This window comes from Uranotaenia lowii, chromosome 3 (genome assembly GCF_029784155.1).
Source record: "Uranotaenia lowii strain MFRU-FL chromosome 3, ASM2978415v1, whole genome shotgun sequence".
Lineage (NCBI taxonomy): Eukaryota > Metazoa > Arthropoda > Insecta > Diptera > Culicidae > Uranotaenia > Uranotaenia lowii.
Window position 1 is genome coordinate 206,274,186 of NC_073693.1, and position 18,330 is coordinate 206,292,515.

The 18,330-nt window shown below is 38.2% G+C and overlaps 3 protein-coding genes across 4 annotated transcripts; all 3 read left to right on the plus strand.

The window, feature by feature from the left end:
* The first annotated feature begins 1,498 nt into the window (after nt 1-1,498).
* On the plus strand, nt 1,499-7,545 carry LOC129751387 (uncharacterized protein K02A2.6-like). Its single transcript, XM_055746868.1, has 4 exons — nt 1,499-1,748; nt 2,476-3,420; nt 3,587-6,554; nt 6,655-7,545. The coding sequence occupies exons 1-4, from the start codon at nt 1,710-1,712 to the stop codon at nt 6,777-6,779; spliced, it is 4,077 nt and encodes a 1,358-aa protein (XP_055602843.1). The 5' UTR covers nt 1,499-1,709; the 3' UTR covers nt 6,780-7,545.
* A 1,722-nt stretch (nt 7,546-9,267) lies between these two features.
* LOC129753020 (peptidyl-prolyl cis-trans isomerase D-like) lies at nt 9,268-11,910 on the plus strand. The gene is made up of 5 exons (XM_055748814.1): nt 9,268-9,436; nt 9,490-9,710; nt 10,527-10,772; nt 10,835-11,152; nt 11,218-11,910. The coding sequence occupies exons 1-5, from the start codon at nt 9,268-9,270 to the stop codon at nt 11,686-11,688; spliced, it is 1,425 nt and encodes a 474-aa protein (XP_055604789.1). The 3' UTR covers nt 11,689-11,910.
* A 1,686-nt stretch (nt 11,911-13,596) lies between these two features.
* Nucleotides 13,597-18,083, plus strand: LOC129751392 (zinc finger protein 652-B-like). 2 transcript variants are annotated; one of them, XM_055746875.1, is made up of 4 exons: nt 13,632-13,752; nt 13,836-13,919; nt 14,465-14,588; nt 14,663-18,083. In XM_055746875.1, exons 3-4 carry the CDS (start codon nt 14,502-14,504, stop codon nt 15,902-15,904), a joined length of 1,329 nt encoding a protein of 442 aa, XP_055602850.1. In that variant the 5' UTR covers nt 13,632-13,752; nt 13,836-13,919; nt 14,465-14,501; the 3' UTR covers nt 15,905-18,083. The 2 variants fall into 2 exon arrangements, with proteins under 2 accessions (XP_055602849.1, XP_055602850.1); XM_055746874.1 differs by lacking the exon at nt 13,836-13,919 and having other exon boundaries at nt 13,597-13,752.
* The last annotated feature ends 247 nt before the right edge of the window (nt 18,084-18,330 follow it).

Sequence of the window (18,330 nt, forward strand, 5' to 3'; positions counted from 1 at the left end):
CAGCGCAATTAATTTCAGTTTTTATTGCTTTTCTAATGTCGTTTCCGGGCAAGCTTATATTCGCGGAACTGAAGAGAAGATCCCAAAAGCAATCAGCTCCAGCGGAACAGATGTAAGTGCCGGTTTAAAAATATACTTCCGTCCGATAACATAACCTTTATTTTACGAAAGTTCCGTTCTCATTAAAACTCTTGCAAAGAGCATCAAAAACGGATGCCAATCAAAATCAGCTACCGGCTTGTTAATCAGTGGGAAAATGTTTCTTTGCAGGAATCTAAACGAAGCTCGCCGAAATACGACTGGCAATTGGAGATGTTTGATCACCAGCCCAGAAGACATACAGGTGTGAAGATGGCTCTAGCAACGGGAATTGGCCATAACGTTATCAGTGGAGGGAGTGGCTAAAATAAAAAAAAAATCTTGAAAGCTCGACCAGCATTCCATTCCGATTGCTTTTTTAATTCGGTTCCCATGAAAATTTGCTGGATGAAGAGGATCATTGGTGCGTATGAGTTCATCAGTTAGTGTTTAGTATCCTTTTTGTCACAAAATTATAACCCCGTATTTATTTCAGATAACGCGATTCTATATGAACAAAGCATAAATTAACATCTGCTTTGATTGACCCTGGATCTTCCTGGCACGATTGACGCAGGAGAGAGATGTTCCGAAAAATTTTCGAGATGGTGGATTAAGGCATCCGGTTTGGCCTCGATGCTGCCCAGAATAATATTATGAACAATTTGCAATAAAATTACAATTTAATTCAAAAAGTTTGGATTTATCTAGCATAGAATGGTCCTCAATTCCCCTTTTTTAATGAAAACGGTTATTTTTTAACCATTATCCTGAATATCTCCCTTTTGGAATACGGTTGAAAAATAACCATAATCCAAGTTCTTCTCAAAATCTCATTTTATGAGTATTCGCGGTAAAGTCATTAAATGAGTTAACCCAGGAAAACTTCGATTATGGTTATTTTTCAAGCATTAATGGTTTAGCCTGGCTCAGCGTGCACACGCTCATTTCCATTTAACCATGTACGCTTCAAAAATAACCATTTTTAAGCCTTCGTTTGAAAACTGCCAATATGGTTATTTTTCAATAATTTTTCTAGTTTCAAATTCAACCATATTAGTAGTTCTCGAGTGATAACCAGAAAATGGTTGAAAAACTTGATGTTTAATCGCCATTTTGAAAGTATTTGCTGGTGCAGCCGAACACGGTAAAAATAAAAAACTCGGCAGCAACTTTTTTGTATGCAACTCGGACAAAAAGTGCAGGGACTTAACGTTAAGTTAAGCGTGTTTAACTCAACGTTAAGTTTAGTGCACTTTACTCACTTCAAAGTTTTTTGCTATTTTCTCGCCGTTGCGTAGAATCGAAAAATTGTACAAAAAAGTAATTTAATTCAATATGAATGATTTAAAAAGGCAGGAATGATAATTTAATGTCTTTATTCAAAGTTTTTAATAAATAAATCGCAACTTACATGTAGAGTGTAGCCATAATATTATACCCATAGTCTAGGTAGGTTGTCACTCGTTGCTATAAAATGAGTGTGACAGAGAAAGCTAACAGAACCGAAAGCGATAGACGTGTAACGGTCAGTTGAGTGCAGGTAGCGAAAAGAAGTGGTCGTGTAAAATAAAAGGTGTACCTAAGATTGGTGAAAACTATAAAAGGTGTGAAGAGTTTTAATTGTCGAAATGAAGAGATCCCTACAATTTGGCGCAGTCGGTACGATGGTAAGTTTTTTTTATTATTATTCAGTGATTCCACAACTTTTTCCAACGAATTCTCAATTGATGCATGGTGCCTCAAAATGGCGGATGAATTGAAAAGCTGGGGCTCGCGAATGGGGCCCGGCCTATTGGTTAATATATTGGAATTTATGAAGCAATATAAGTCACAAGTGAGTTTGGGTATGTAACGTAATGTAATTGCGGTTGAAAATTTTGAAGAAGAACAAATTAATAAAAGATTCAAGTCCGGCTGACGACCGAAGAGACAAAAAAAATTAAAAAGATGAAGAAAGAGGTTATAAAAGTAATAAAAGATTCGAGTCCGGTTCAAACCGAAGAGACAAAAAAAAACTGCTTTAGAGGAAATCAAAAGATTCGAGTCCGGTAAAAAAACCGAAGCGGCAAAAAAAAATGAGGTCATGGAAGTATTAATGATGAAAATAAGAGTTCAATAAAAATATCATCGCATTTTAATAAACTGAAAAGAAAATTATAAAAAAAAAAACATGAAGTGTCATTATTTATTTTTCGTTTCAACCGTAATTCAAATTGTTACAATTAATACCCACATTAATTAAAATAATGATAACAAGTTTGAGGTTAGATTTAATTCCTGATTTGAATTCTCATTAAGTGACTTAAGTTGATTCATGATGTGTTCCATAGAATAGTAAAAAAAAAAAACATTTTATTAACGATTTTCAAACCAACAATAAAAATAAATTTTCAGATGGATGCAGGGAAATTCATCAATTTGGAACCGTTTGATGATACTGTTGATGCATCGAATCTCCGTCTTGAATGGGAGGAGTGGCACAGGTCTTGTGAATTAGTCATGCAGTTGATGCATTTCGATTCGCAGAATGAGAAGCTTTTATTCATGTTGGCTCGAGGTGGTAGAGGTTTGCAGAGAATTTACTGCCATTTGGCTCCGGTTTCAGGTGAATTTTATCCACCGCCAGCTAAAGTTCCGTTTGCCCCTGTAGAGCTTCCTGAATATGACAACGCCATCAAAAGACTGAACTCTTTCTTCGTTGGCAAGCGCAATGAAAGGGTTGAATTGGAAGTGTTTCGCTCCCTCCGCCAGTCTAGCGGAGAATCCTTTAATAGATATCTTCTGCGGTTGAGAACTCAGGCTGCGCGGTGTGATTTTCGAGACCGTACTGAAAAAGAGTTGTTGCATCAAATTACTATTGGTTCATTGGATGAAAAAATCAGGGATAAAGGGATGGAAGATGTCATGACCTTGGATGAGTTGATAAACTACGCAATGAATCGAGAAGTATTAATAAAACAAAAAGAAAAATTTTTACCATTCAAATCGGAGCCAGGTTTTGTGTCATCTGTAAACCGGAATTATCGAAATTATCAAACGACGAATAATCAGCAGATCCGAAGACCGTTCAAACGTAGATATCAAAGCGGTGAATGCGATGGATGTGGATCATGGAGACATCATGTTGGCGACCAGCGTTGCTCGGCACGAGATGCGTCTTGCAACAGATGTGGGAGAAAAGGACATTTTTTGCGCAAGTGTCCAAAATTCCAAGGTACTTCACAACCGGGTCGTTATACTTGGAAAAAATCTGAGGTCACTAATGCTTTACATGGAGGTCCAGAAGCTGATTTCAATCAAAATGGAACATGTCAAACGGATAGTCTGCCTGTCGTTAAGGTATAATATATTCTGTTATGTTATCACAAATTCATATCCCATTTTCAAAATTATCTTTTTAAAATTATTAAATAATAATACTAATTACATGTTTGAAGCTTTAATAATAAATTGTTTAACAAAATAAAACAAAAATGAAAAAAATTGTCTTGATTTATTTTGCTAGGAGAATGCATCGAGCAGTGGGATTATAACATGTTTCATTGACCAATTGCCGGTAACATTTTTAATAGACTCTGGTGCGGCAATAAATACTGTTACCGAGGAGATTTGGAAGCAACTTGTCGATAGTAATGCAAAGTTATTTAAGAAGAGGCATCAATGTGACAGGGTATTTACAGCATACGCGTCTCAGAAGCCTTTGCAAATAAACAATATATTTGAAGCCTGGATTTCGATAAACGAATCAAAACCAAGGAACTATGCTGAATTTTTTGTCATACAAGGGGCACACAAATGTTTGCTTAGCAAAAGAACAGCTGAAGATCTGAAAGTTTTGAAGGTAGGATTGGATGTACAGCATGTAGGCCTAAAACAAAATGCGTTTCCCAAGTTTCCAAATGTACAAATAAAACTGTCAATAGATCGTTCAGTGGTCCCAAGGAAAATAACTTACTTGAGGATTCCTGTAGCCATGGAAGAAAAGGTAGATAAGAAAATTCAACAAATGTTGGATACCGATGTGATAGAGCCAGTACATGGACCAGCAGAGTGGATTTCACCTATGGTTGTCGTTCCGAAAGGAACCGATGACGTCCGACTTTGCATAAATATGCGTTATCCCAACCAAGCGATTAAACGAGAACATTATCCATTGCCACTCATTGATACGCTTTTGAATAAATTTAAAGGCTCCAAAATATTCTCAAAGTTAGATATCACTTCTGCTTACCACCATGTCGAATTACACCCAGAATCGCGAGATATAACTACTTTTATGACTAGCCGAGGTTTAATGAGATTTAAGAGGCTCAACTTTGGAATCAATTGTGCTCCGGAAATGTTTCAACGTATAATGAGCGAAATGTTGATTGGCATAGAGGGTGTTGTGGTGTATATTGACGACATAGTCGTCAGCGGAAAGACCCGCGAGGAGCATGATCGGCGGTTAAACCAGGTACTACACGTCCTCAAAGAAAATAATGCAACACTGAACCATAGCAAATGTTCATTCGGAGTTGAGGAGCTCGAAATTTTAGGATTCAAAATCAATACTAGTGGTATAAGTCCAGCTGAGGATAAAATAAAAGCCATCAAGAATTTTAGAGCACCCGAAACAAAGGAAGAAGCAAGAAGTTTTTTGGGCCTTATTAATTTTGTAGGTCAATTTATACCGCATCTCTCAACTAGAACTGAGCCAATAAGGAAATTCATTAGAGGAGACGTGCCATTATTTGGACAAGAGCAAATAGATGCATTTGTTGATTTGCGCGATGAGTTGACGAATACGGTTCATCGGTTGGGCTATTTCGACCCTAATGATACTACTGAATTGTATGTAGATGCATCCCCAGTGGGTCTTGGGGCTGTCTTGGTTCAGAAAAATGAACAAAAAGAGCCTCGCATTATTAGCTATGCATCCAAGGGCCTTACAAAAGCGGAAAGAGTGTACCCTCAAACTCAAAGAGAGGCACTTTCGGTAGTTTGGGCTGTAGAAAAATTTTATGCATATTTATTCGGAATGCACTTCACCATCTTTACAGACCATAAAACCCTTGAATACATTTATGGTGGAAAACATCACGAGGGGAAACGTGCGTGTTCAAGGGCTGAGGCTTGGGCACTGAGGTTGCAGCCATATGATTTTTCTGTGAAATATATTCCAGGCACAGAAAATATTTCAGACTGTTTCTCAAGATTATGTCCACAATCAGATAACCCTTTCGATGAGAGTTCAGAACATTACGTTTGCGAATTAGGAGAAGGGCCGACAGCTATCACACTTGAAGATATCAAAAAGGAAACGCAGCTGGATAAAATAATACAAGCTGTAATGAAAGCTGTCGAGTCTGGTTCATGGCCTTCAGAGCTTTACCAGTACGAAGCGTTTTCCAAGGAATTAGGAATAGCAAATGGGATTTTGATAAGGGAAAACAGAATAGTGCTGCCTATGAGTCTGCGACAAAAAGCTTTAAATATCGCACATCGTGGTCATCCGGGATCTGTTACAATGAAACGAAATCTCAGAGAGAATGTATGGTGGCCGTGTATGGACAAAGATGTGGCTAATCGCATTCAAGAATGTGCCGGGTGTGCAGCTGTCAGTTCGCAGCATCCACCAGAACCGATGACGCGCAAAGAAATGCCAGACCGTGCTTGGCAAGAGTTGGCCATAGACTTTTTCTCCGCCAAAGAATGTGCGACCTTTTTGGTGGTAATCGATTATTACAGTAGGTTCCTGACTGCTATTGAAATGAAGTCTACGGATTCAGCACATACTGTTGAAGCACTAGAGAATATGTTCAAAATTCATACTTATCCCGAAACTATCCGTGCTGATAATGGGCCACCTTTTGCTAGTGAAGATTTTAAGGAATACTGTGTTAGCAAGAATATCAGGTTAATACGCACTATTCCGTATTGGCCTCAGATGAACGGTCTGGTAGAGAGACAAAACCAGGGTATTCTGCGAGCATTGAGAATAGCCAAGGTAATGAAGCAGGACTGGCGAAAAGCAGTTCAGGAGTATGTTTACGCGTACAATACAAGGCCGCATTCAGTGACTGGAAAGACTCCAATGGAATTGCTGACTGGTAGACCAGTAAAAGATCTGTTGCCCTCGTTGAGAACTGAACCGTATTGGAGCAGAGATGATGAAGTGCGCGATAATGATGCAATCAGAAAAATGCAAGGAAAAATTTATGCAGACAATCGTCGTCACGCTAAGAAGTCCAACATAAAAGTGGGAGATACGGTAATGATACGGAATTATGACTTACGAAAATTATGTCCTGGTTTCCAACCGGTGAAGTACACGGTTATCCGTAGGAGCGGCGTTGACGTTCATGTAGCTAGTGAGGATGGCGTGGTTTATAGACGCCCGGTAAGTCATTTGAAATTGTGGCCAATCCCACACAAGGTTGATACTTCTGAAACGGAGCAGGACTTTGAAAAACCATCATCGAATCCTAACGGTAAGGTTACCTTTTCTAATTTGATTAGTTGAGCTTCGAAGCTAAAATGAATAAAATAAATCATGTTCAAGAACTTTTAATTTATACTTCTCGTTTTTAGATTCTGAGCAGCTTGAATCAAAATTAGTGCCGAAGGTCACCAAAACGACCAAAGACGTCCCAAAAGCAGCCACGACGGAAAGACCTAAACGGAACTCAAAGAAGCCAGCTCGATTTGTGGAATGATTCGCAGGAGGTTCTTGAGCTTTATCTTCAGATCTTCAATTGGACCAGTGCTTCAAAGGAAGGTTTCAACTCTTGGAGAATCAGTATGATACTGACTAGTGAAAAAATTAGAAGTCATTCTACTATTCTCAGATTGCTATGTTTTTTTTTCTTTAACGATCAATATGAGCTACTTTGTTTTCAATGATACTTTTATTTAAATATGTTTTTATAATTTGATTTATTTTTTTAATGGGGATGAGATGGGATGTAGAGTGTAGCCATAATATTATACCCATAGTCTAGGTAGGTTGTCACTCGTTGCTATAAAATGAGTGTGACAGAGAAAGCTAACAGAACCGAAAGCGATAGACGTGTAACGGTCAGTTGAGTGCAGGTAGCGAAAAGAAGTGGTCGTGTAAAATAAAAGGTGTACCTAAGATTGGTGAAAACTATAAAAGGTGTGAAGAGTTTTAATTGTCGAAATGAAGAGATCCCTACATTACAATTTTCAATAAAATTAAATAAGGTAATTTTCAGATTGTATTATGTGAAGGTTGCAAATCGTGCATTTAGTATAGATCTCCGAAGTTTCCGTCCATGCTGCCTACCTGGGCCAGCTGCGTTTGCGTTGCGCGGAACTTCTCTCGTTCCAGTGAAGGCTTGTACAAATCGCACAGGGCCCGAAAGACCGCAATCTTGCACTGATCGGCTTTGGCACCTATCCCGATGAAAGGATCAGATTCATTCCACAGTACCCATGGGAGATACATGGCCTTGAAACGGGTTCCAAACATTGACGATGCCATTCTTGTTCAGTTTGCACCATTTACACAGCACCGACAGAACCATTGGATCCATGAGGATCGGAAGATCGATCACCAGTCCGATGAAGACGCATTGAATCCAGTTGAAGAACAGCAGATAGAAATAGTCGCCCGGTTTTTGCTTAAAGTGATCCGTTTTTAGTCGCAGGGAATAGTTGTACCAGAAGATACAGTTGAGCATAAAATGAAACCGGTGGCCGTTTAACGGGTAGAAGAAAATCGCAGTCATGGCTCTCCATAGCTAGATCAATTTGAAAGAATGCAAATTCAGTCAGGGATACTTTTCGATTAAAAAAATTTTACCTGTAGTTTCGAGAACAGTTGCGGTGTCAGGATCAGACTGCGACAGTAGACGATAACAAGATCCAGAGGGTAGTCTGGCACCGATAACTCCGAGCTTTGATGATGTTCTTCAGCTTTTTCAGGCTACAACGTTCTGGTGCATCAGCTGAACCATCACTGGAGGCCTCCGAGGTCTTGGTTGCACTGGAGATTCTTATCCGCTGGGTAAGGGAAATGATGACACAGCCTCTCGAATTTCTTGTCACAGTACCGAAAGATACTGAATAATGTTTTTAAAATGAGCTTCAGCAACATCGACATTTCGATCGCTTCTTCCGGTAGGGCAAACAGAGGGGGAATTACAGCTGAAAACCTAGGTGTCAAGAACGCCAAAAACTGCTCCGCATCGAACTTGAAATGTTTTTAATGTTCTGTGAATTAAATAATAATTGATACAAATTAATTATGATGGGAACATGAATTTTTAGTTCTTTTTTAGTTGGAATCATAATAAAAACATTACTTACTTCGCGAACGACGGGATCTTCGGAAGGATGCCACAGCGTAAGACAGGCGCAGTATACTTCCGGTCTTAAGGATTTCGGAATCCTTACAGGAAATTGTGGGACTTGAACATCAACTCTTTCAGCTGTAGCTCGGTGAACCACTCGTCGAAATTGATCTGAAATAAGTACAAAAAAAATAAGAACTATAGTTCTGGATCATTATGGCGGGAGTTTATAACCTCCAAATACTCCGTTCATATCGGCTGGAAAGTGCCGGTTACTTTGAGCAAGCAAACGGGCACTTTTCAGATGTCGATAGATGATATCATCAATATTGGGAATAACAGGGGTGAATAAGCCATTGACGCTTAAAAAAACTCCGACGAAAAGCATCAAAAAACGCGACTTTGCACAAAAAAACTGACATGAAATAATTTCACACCCGCCAACAAGAAACAAACAGGGCTTCATGACAAAGTCAAAAAGTACTCACGCTGAAAGTTTATTGGGAAAATCTTTTGAGTTGCATACTAAATCAGGATCAAAAACTATGCAAACAAAAGAAAACGCCAAAAAACTTTCGGTTGCGTAAAAATAACTTACTCGGTAAGTTTTCGATATTTTGCGTGAACGCGTTCTTTAATTAATTAATTTTTTTTTAAATTAATATATGTTTTCGAGTATATCTGTCTTTGAAAATCGAATAAGCATGAAGGAGTTTCTAAAAGGTAATGAAAAAAATCCTTAATTTATTTTAAACGTGATGACTAACAAAAATATAATTAATTTCAGTGCGCCAAGTGAGAGCTCCGCTTCCAGTTCGCGATAAATACGGGAAAAGATCTGCCGGTTCATCGTCGAAGTCACTTCAATATTGTAATGAAGAAGCCTAGAATGACGCTCCCGGTTGTGGTTCCGGCTAAAGAGTATCGAGAATATTCATCCGGATGTGGCATCTTTTCATTCGTACATAATGAAAACCCGAATGATGGCGGAGAAGACCCGGATGAAGAAGCTACACCCAAACACGGTCGAGTAGAAAATCCGGTTTGGGAAAAGGTTGGTAAATAAATTTAAATTTTGAGTTGTAATTTAAAATCTTCAATTCACTTTTAGCACATTCAAACTTGCCTTCACATTTCATCGGAATCTCGCACATAGGCGATAATATTCAAGACAAATGGTTCATAGTATCGCGGCTGTTTCTTCTGACGCGTTCCGGGTTGGGAACAAAAGTGCCTGATTTTTATGGTGAGTTTTTGCTGATCAAAGCAGTCGAAAATCTGCCTCGGACAGATCCGGAAAGCTGTGAGGGGCTAGTTTTCATCGAGGATGCTGTTAGTGGGAACCGGTGAGGAGGCAGAAAAGCCAGCAATTGAGCTAAACACGGTGCTAACATAGCTAAGAAATGGTTCAGGCCAAGTCAACTGGACAGTCTCAGATGGTAAAAGAAGCTGCAGTCAGATCGGATTAAAGATGTTCCCGAAAAAATTGTCGAAAACCATAAACGCGAAACTTAAAATTTTCCTGTAGGTGTGGCGGCAGCTTTAAAGGAAAATCACGAAAATCACAGATTAAAATCACCAAACTATGTGCAATTTCCCCATCAGCCCAACCTCCAAAAATTTAATTTAATTAAAATAAGAAGCAATTTCTTCAATACTTCTAAAATCTCTTTTCTTTTCATTTGAAAATCCCAAACATTAAACACAAGAAAAAATAACCCTATATGACGCTTTAATTCCACATAGCGCTGAGGTTGAAAAATAACCATTTTTCAACTTCTCCGAAGAAATTTCATTCGGTTGAAAAATAACCATATCTCGCGTGAGCTTTCATTACGTCGAATGAAACAAAATTTGAAAAACTGAGATATTCATTAAAAAAGCTTCATTATAACATTATCTACCCGCATGAGCCAATACTGTACGCTGAATCTTCCGTATCATTCTATTCTGATTACATTAATAGTAACGTTCGATATTGCATCTTGGCTAAATGTGCCTTTGCTTGAACGGATAAAATATTATTCCCGAAAGATACGATGAATATTCTTAGGAACAAAATGATTAATTTTGCAACGCAATCAAATGATAGAGAACTATTTAAGAAAGATACAATTAATGGTCTTCAGAATTAATTGAGTATTTTAGCAACACGCACTCACTTCTTCGCTGTCACATCAACACGCGTTGACGGCGGAAAACTTCCGGGCCCTGTGCACCGGAGAGCGGGGCCATTCGACCACGACCGGGGCCCGGTTGCACTATCGGGGCAGCAAGTTCCACAAGGTTAAATCGCTGTTTATGTCCCAGGGAGGGGACATCGTCAACTACAACGGTTCCGGCGGGGAAAGCATCTATGGGCGATTCTTCGAGGATGAGAATTTTTCCCTTTTGGTTGGTGTTTTTTTTTTTGCTTTTTGGTTTGCGTGTTAAGAGAACTGCTTTATTTCTTTTAGCATGAAGATGGAGCAGTAAGCATGGCCAATTTGGGCAGACCAAATACAAATCAGTCTCAGTTTTTCATTACCTCCGGGGAGTGTCCCCATCTGAACGGTACCAATGTGGTCGTCGGCTACGTTATTCGCGGAATCGGAGTTATCGGAGAAATGGAACGTTTTGCCAGCGAAGAGGGCGAGCCAACTAGGGAGATTGTGATTGCAGACTGCGGCCAGTTGATGCCCGGACAAGATTGGGGTTTGAACGATAACGATGGGACTGGAGATTGTTTACCGTTATTTCCGAAGGACTGGGAGAAATTTGAGGCGGACTTTGATGTAGGAAAACGTCTTTAAAGAGTCTTAAAAGGATACCCTGCTAAATTCCCTTCTTTTGATTGTAGGTAACGGAAATGCTCTCTCGCTTGGAAATGATTAAAGCGGCAGGAAATCAATACTTCGCTCAACGGAATTGGGTCGAAGCCTGCCGACGGTATCGAAAAGCCGAACGATACTTTAACTTTTTCAACAACAAAATTCGTCGCTATGAAGATCGCACTCTTCTGGAGCAGTTTCAGCTGACCAATTGCCTGAATCAGGCGGCCGTTTTTCTCAAGTTGAACGACTCCACGGCTGTGCTATTTGCCTGCAACGCTGCCTTGGCCCTGGATCCGGATAATGTGAAGGCATTGTTTCGACGCGGTCAGGCCCACAATCGTCTGCAGAACTACGAGCTGGCCATTGATGATTTACGCCGGGTCCAAGCAAAGGCTCCAACCGATAGGCTCGTCCAAGCTGAGCTCGACAAAGCCAAGACCGATTTAGGATGTTACCGGGCTCAGCAGCGGATTGCTCTCACTAATTTGTTCAAATAATCCACCCGTGACCCGTGATTTATTCAACTTTTTCCCCAAAGTATAAGTAATTAGACATATTATGTCTAAATGTGTTGTGCAGTCATTGTTTAAGCATCACTACCCGCCGACCGGTTTGGCAGTGATGCAGCAGCAGGCTGCAGTTCGTAAGTGCTGCAGCGATGGAACATACGGAAGCTGTTCCTGCAAACATCCGCGGAAGGTTTGTTTTTTTTTTAAATTAATCATTTTAGAGGAATAATAAACTATAGGTATGTGAAATAAAATGAATAAGAGTACATTAAACGTTTTTTTTTATTTTTTGCTGAAATCCAATTGAAATTTATAAAATTAACAAATCCCCAAATTGGGTTTGAATCTTTTCATTATTGGGTGACGATATGCTCTATCGTTTCCTTTTTATGAGAGGATCATTAGATAAAGATAACACGAATGATCAAACCGTTTTAGAACGAGTAGAAAAAAGCAAAAAAAATGAATGGTTACTCTACTTAACGACCCGTTCGCTGTATCGTAAAGTGCGTCCAAACGATTCCATTTCATGGAAAAAAGACTACCTTAATCGTACATCAATAATCCAAAACTATAAAGCAAATCTTTCGTGTGTCTTAGGAGGAAGATAATGGAAATCGTTATTGTATAATACTGTTCTATGCGGGTACCTACATGATGGACAAAACAATCAATTTAAACCCTTTTAATGTATAAAATTTAAGACTTTCAAAATGACGAATGAAACAAAACCTTGCTTGCCCATTTCAATGTTGCTTACGTCCCTTCTTCCAAACGGCGAATGTGCAGAGGAAGAAAAACCTAGCACATTCGCTATGGATTCCATGAGCAAACAGTGTATATACAGGTAGAGGTAATCAGAATATCAACCTGGCAATATTATTTCAGATTCTTGTTTTCAGGCGTTCTTAAATCGATACTCAAGGCTTTCGAAAGCTGTATAATAATGCAGCAAGGAAAAGAAACCGAACAGCAGCAGTAGCAGCAAACCTAACAACTAACAGCAGCAGGCTGATCGGCAGCAGCCTGCTGCTGTTAGTCACCCAATCACCCGATTCACACTTTTATTACGCATTCACTAATAAATTTACCGCTACACTCGATAACTCACTAAGTTAACATTCACTATGCCAAAAAAAAAAAATTAAAAATTTACCGGTAATTGCCTCAGAAACATTTGGGCGTAAGTGCAAGTTGAACGAATCAAAGGACGAATGAGACAAATTTCCCCTCCAGCTAATCGGCAACAGAAAGCTGATCAGCAGCAGCGAGTTGGTTTGATCGATGTCGCGCCTGATTCACACATTTCATTATGCATTTACTCACCAATTTACCGCTACACCACTTATTTAACAGCCACTACGCCGAGAAAATTGAAAATTTTCCATAGTATTTACATCAGAAACATTTGGGCGTATGTGCAAGTTGAACGAATCAAAGGACGAAAGAAAAGAGACGAATGAAACAAATTTCCCCTCCAAACGACGAATGTGTTCAGACGTATGAACGATTTATGTTTGAATATGTCGTATGTTCCTATATGATTGAAAAAAGGCCCTAAAAATTGCAAAAAATTAAATTCATAATGTGGAATAGTTGACACAATTAGTTTCCATGAATATTGCGTATTTTTTGAAGGGTTATCGGCGAAGGAATTAAAATAGGATTTGAAAAACATTTTTCAAATTTCAGAAGCGTTTTTCTCGGTTCGGTGTTTCTGTTTCATTCGACGTAATGAAAGCTCACGCGAGATATTCGAACTTCTCCCCGAAAAGTCATTTTATGAGTTCTCATGGAGAACTCATAAAATGGCATTTCCCGGGAAAAGGTCAAAAATGGTTATTTTTGAATCGTAAATGGTTTAATAATTTCTAGCGTGCATGTGAATAACTAAATTCAAGGCGTTATAAACAAGACAGCAACAAATCCGAACTTTTTTAAACTGGATTTACTGTTAAAAGCACTCGGAGACTTCCGAAATTGTTCCTAGAAAATGAGTGAATTGTGCTGCAAATGTAATCTGCCGAAGGAACCGCCTAAATCCAACTCCGGGTAAGTAAATCGAAGTGGAATAAAACCTGATCGTTTCCAAATGTTGGCGGTCTGCATTTTCATGCACGCTTCGTTGAATGTAGCATTAAGTGGAATTGCACAAGGCTAATTTAACTGGGTAGTTTACTCAGTTAAATGAGTTAAATCAGCCCAGCGGTCATTTCTTGGTGAGTAGCTCCTCAGAATAAGAAATAGATAAAGTAAAATATCGAAAGCTGTGTATATTTTTAACTGTTTTCTTCAAAAATACTTTTAAGTTGTTTCCTACATCTAAACCATCTTTCAGCTTTCTACTTAAATGAACAGCTTAATCTCCAGTTTGATATATTTCATACATTTTATTTAATTCTACTTCGGAGTTCATCACGCCCTAATGCTATTAAAATGTTGTTTTGGAATAAAGTTCTGACGACAAAAAATAAAAACTCTTAAAATATTGAAGGAAAAAATTCGATGAACCACTTAAAAACTATATTAATGAATAAAAAAAAAGGAAACGATTTCTATGGCACTGAAATTTTCAAATCAAAAGTCGATCAAATTTCAAATGTTAGAATATCGCTAATCATGTGAAGTCACGACTTGTACGAAAAACATTCTGGTTCAAATGCTATAAAACATCAAGGAATATTTAAATATTCCTTAATAAAGCGTTATTTTTACAATCTTTTCAAAATTTTATAAAACTTAAAAAAAACTTTTATTCATGTAGATCAGCCACCTTTCGGTACATTTGCCGGTTATGTTTGATGCGCTCAGAGAGTGTGGAACCGATATTTATACACCCGGGAGACAGCAGTTTGGCGGATAAAATTTTCGCTTGTACAGGCATTCAAGTAAGACAAACTTATATCTTCATTGAATTCAAATATCCATTTTCGTTTTATTTGACCCTTGGTTTTCTTTACAGATAGATGAGAGCGTAAAAATCGGTCCGACATCAATTTGTTTGGATTGTAAAAGCTCGGTTTATAAAAGCTACCAATTTTTGGAACGTTGTCAGCGAAATAATAAAATAATTCAAAATTTGCTTAGTAGTCAGGAGGCAACTGAGAAACCTAGCACAGAACATTCGCCCAATAGTTTGCGTGTTGTAATTCGAACATCGCAGATCCGTACCGGGTCGAAATCCTCAAACAAAAGGAAACGTCTAAACTCACGTCGGAAATCGGCTAGGAGTAATTTGGAATCCTCGACAAGTGCTAGTGATATCTCGTGGAGTGACCGTGACGAAGAAAGCGACAATCACGATGATGTCGATGAGGGAAACCTTCCAGTCCAATTGGCTTACGAAACAGACACCCAAGAGGAATCTCCGCAGAAACGACCAGGAAATAAGAACGGTGAGAGCAGAGTTCCAAGTCTGGTGATTAGAAATGGAGAGTGTGTAGGAACTTTGAAAGCTCCTCTAATCGTTTCGAATAGTAGAGCTTCCAGAACGCCAAACTCCGAGTCTGCTGAAGCAAATGATTTGTATCAATGCGAGTTTTGTGAAGGATCGTTTCCCTATCAACTGCAGATTAGACAACATCTCGATCTGTACCACGCCGATCGTCTGCATGAACTTTCCTGTAAGTTTTGTTCAAAAGTGTGCTTGAGCGCCACTGAGCTAAGTAAGCATTGTCTCCAAAAGCATGCTTCCACCAAAGTTATCGAATGTAAAATATGCCAAAGAACATTCACCAGCAATCAAGGATTGTATCAACACTATCGCACAATCATGCATCGAGCAGCATGTGGCGAAGCAGTTTATCCCAGGCGGCGCAACTCATACATTAGTGTGGGAACGCCGGATCGAGCATCATCGGTAGCTAGTCCTGATCATGGATGCGAGCATCCGCAAAGCAGTAGTCGACCAAGACGGAAATCCACTCAGCTGCGACCTTCGATGGATCTGGATTACGATCCATATGTAAATGTAAATTACGAGGACGTCAGCACGTACAAGTGTGACTATTGCGACGAACAGTTCTACGACCATGAGAGCTTAGGGCGACATACAGCTGTTCAGCCGTGTCGAGTTGAGGTGGAACAGCTAAATCTGGACCAGTTGCTCGAAAAAGTGGACCTAGATGAGCTGTTGAGTCCGATCAACGGTTCCGAAGACATCGCGATCGTGGAACCACCGATCGAAATTGTTGACCTTACCTAGCGGTGTCTTAGGCGTAAAAAGGTAAAAGTTAGATTTTATTTTGCGGGCAAACCTATTGATATCCGTAATGATTGATGAACGCATATTTTGTTGTATGGGATGAATCCAAACACAATTTAGTTTGATAGTTTCTAAATTGTATGTGTGTGCAATCATATATTTTTATTGTTTTTGTGGAACTTTAAACCACACCAATTCTTTTAAATGGTTGCATTCAAAATAAGATGTTAACTAATCCTTCCATAGCTTTGAATTTTGTCCTTGATCAACAACAAATGCTTTTAAACCCATTGTCGTTTGAAGCCAGTAATCAATTTTGGTAATGCAAATTTTGCATTGGAACTCTATTTCTTCTAACCAATTTGAGTTTTACTGGTTATAAACTTCATTATGACATTTTTCTTGAAAAGTCTTAGCGACAGCTTCTCATAGCTATTGAAACGCTACTCAAATTATGACAGACAATTTGAACATTGCTGTCTTCGGAACGTCGGAGGTTCATTTTTTTCAAACCAAATGGCATTCCAACGAATAACGCTGTAGAAAAACTCGACTTACAGACAACTAATCTCATTTACGTACTATAAGAAAAAGTCTTTTCCATTTATAACTTTTCGTGAATGTTCAAGTGGGTTTAAATAAGAACGCTTAAGGTTTTCATCAAAGTTCAAAAATCGCGTTTATTACTTATTGTATAACACTTTACTCATAAGGAAGGTGCATTTTTCGCAACCGATTGTGGTTTTGAAAACAAATACATTTTTGAACGATAGATAAATAAATTCCACAAAACCGTGCTGTACATCGAAGTCAGTCTCGATCAATTCCGTTGTCTCCTTAATAAACCCAAAGCGATAGATAGATAAAATATACCTACATAAGATATGAATATGTGAAGTTATAATTTTTCTAGGGATGAATCAGCCTATTGGTTGAAAATCCCCAGAAAAAAAAGAAGTTATAATTTTCATGATCTCCAATTGGACACACTGAAAAAATTAGTCAAAACATTTTTAGTGAAGTTTATTATAAACATTCTTCGAAACGTTAAGAATAGGAATCTGACATTTGGCATAATTTCAACTTACCGTGTGGTAACTGTTTTGATAAAATTGGAACATGGAAGTTGCAAGAGGTGAGACGGCGGCCTTATTACATTGGTTTAGGTTTACTGGTGCCTCCTAGGTTTACGTGAAATCTAGGACCCCTTAGCCTCCCTTATTTCATAAAAGTTCAAACGCGCAGTATGAGGAGTCGGATTTAGCGTAGGTCTAAACGCCATGCTTATGATGGCGGTTAAACATAAGTCAGCACAATGCAAACAAATAAAAACACCATCTTCCTCATGCTGCGCGTTCGAACTTTTCTGAAATATTGTCCTGTGCAGCCTAGATCTGTGATGCGTTGCGGCAATGCCGCAAAACTAAAGAAACATAAACTCGCAACTTTGTCTAAAAAGTTAGTCTCGACTTTTACAACACAAAAGAATGAAATTATGCCAAATGTCATACTCCCGTTTAGAATGTATTAATATACTTAGCGAAATTCATAAGTAAAATACATTAATAAGCACTGCAAAAAATCTCCGCGTTATGTTTGATCAAGCTTATAGGTAGGTACATATTTTAGTGAACTTCGTGTCTTCTCTCTGTAGTAAGTATTCAAAACTAGAGTATCGTTTATGTTGTAACGGTTACCTATTAAAATTAAAGAAATTCCATAGGTATAGCTATGTAAAAGAAAAAACAGTGTTTTACTTACTATTATTTAGTTTGCTCTCGATTCAAAAAAAGGAAATTTTTTCAACACGTCCGATGATTATTTCCAAAAGATAAAAAAAAAATATACCTAAATTATTTTTACAAGGTCAATATGTAAGTAGATATGTATTTTTGAAAAAAAAAGTTTAAATGAAAGTTTATTGGTTTGAAAATTACCCCTGAACTTACGAATTATAAATTTTATCATATAGAAAAAGATGTACCCATAATTTACATTATATGTAATATTATTTTGTTATGATAAAAATTCTTTCTAATGTTTAAATTTTGGGCCTTCAAATAACAGCGCAATTCTTAGAGCAAATGATCAAAATACAATATTAGTTCTAGCAGATTTATAAACATTATTTACTTTATTTTATTAACTCCAAAATGTTTGAAATCGAGACCAATATACATATAAGGATGAACATGTTTTACAGAAAATCACTGTATTAAATAGAATACTTCGAAATCCTTACCAGTTAAGCACAACAATTATTGTTAGCGGCAGCACAAGTGCAGAGAAACGGACATTGAACGACTACCTCCAATCTGAGTAATGTTATAGAATTAACAGCAAGAACTGAGTTAGATCTGAAGGGGTTGTGATAAAGTTTCGACCGCAATGCTTCCGATGCTACTCCTCTGATTGTCACTGAACTG

Bases quoted from the DNA above. Each gene is read 5' to 3' on its own strand.
- LOC129751392 (XM_055746874.1), top strand. From the start codon at position 13,694: ATGAGTGAATTGTGCTGCAAATGTAATCTGCCGAAGGAACCGCCTAAA. The intron at 13,753-14,464 runs GTAAGTAAATCG...TTATTCATGTAG, and splicing joins CCGCCTAAATCCAACTCCGG to ATCAGCCACCTTTCGGTACA. The intron at 14,589-14,662 runs GTAAGACAAACT...TTTTCTTTACAG, and splicing joins TCGCTTGTACAGGCATTCAA to ATAGATGAGAGCGTAAAAAT.
- LOC129753020 (XM_055748814.1), top strand. From the start codon at position 9,268: ATGACGCTCCCGGTTGTGGTTCCGGCTAAAGAGTATCGAGAATATTCA. The intron at 9,437-9,489 runs GTAAATAAATTT...ATTCACTTTTAG, and splicing joins TCCGGTTTGGGAAAAGGTTG to CACATTCAAACTTGCCTTCA. The intron at 9,711-10,526 runs GTTAGTGGGAAC...TGAGTATTTTAG, and splicing joins TAGTTTTCATCGAGGATGCT to CAACACGCACTCACTTCTTC.
- LOC129751387 (XM_055746868.1), top strand. From the start codon at position 1,710: ATGAAGAGATCCCTACAATTTGGCGCAGTCGGTACGATG. The intron at 1,749-2,475 runs GTAAGTTTTTTT...ATAAATTTTCAG, and splicing joins TTGGCGCAGTCGGTACGATG to ATGGATGCAGGGAAATTCAT. The intron at 3,421-3,586 runs GTATAATATATT...TTATTTTGCTAG, and splicing joins ATAGTCTGCCTGTCGTTAAG to GAGAATGCATCGAGCAGTGG.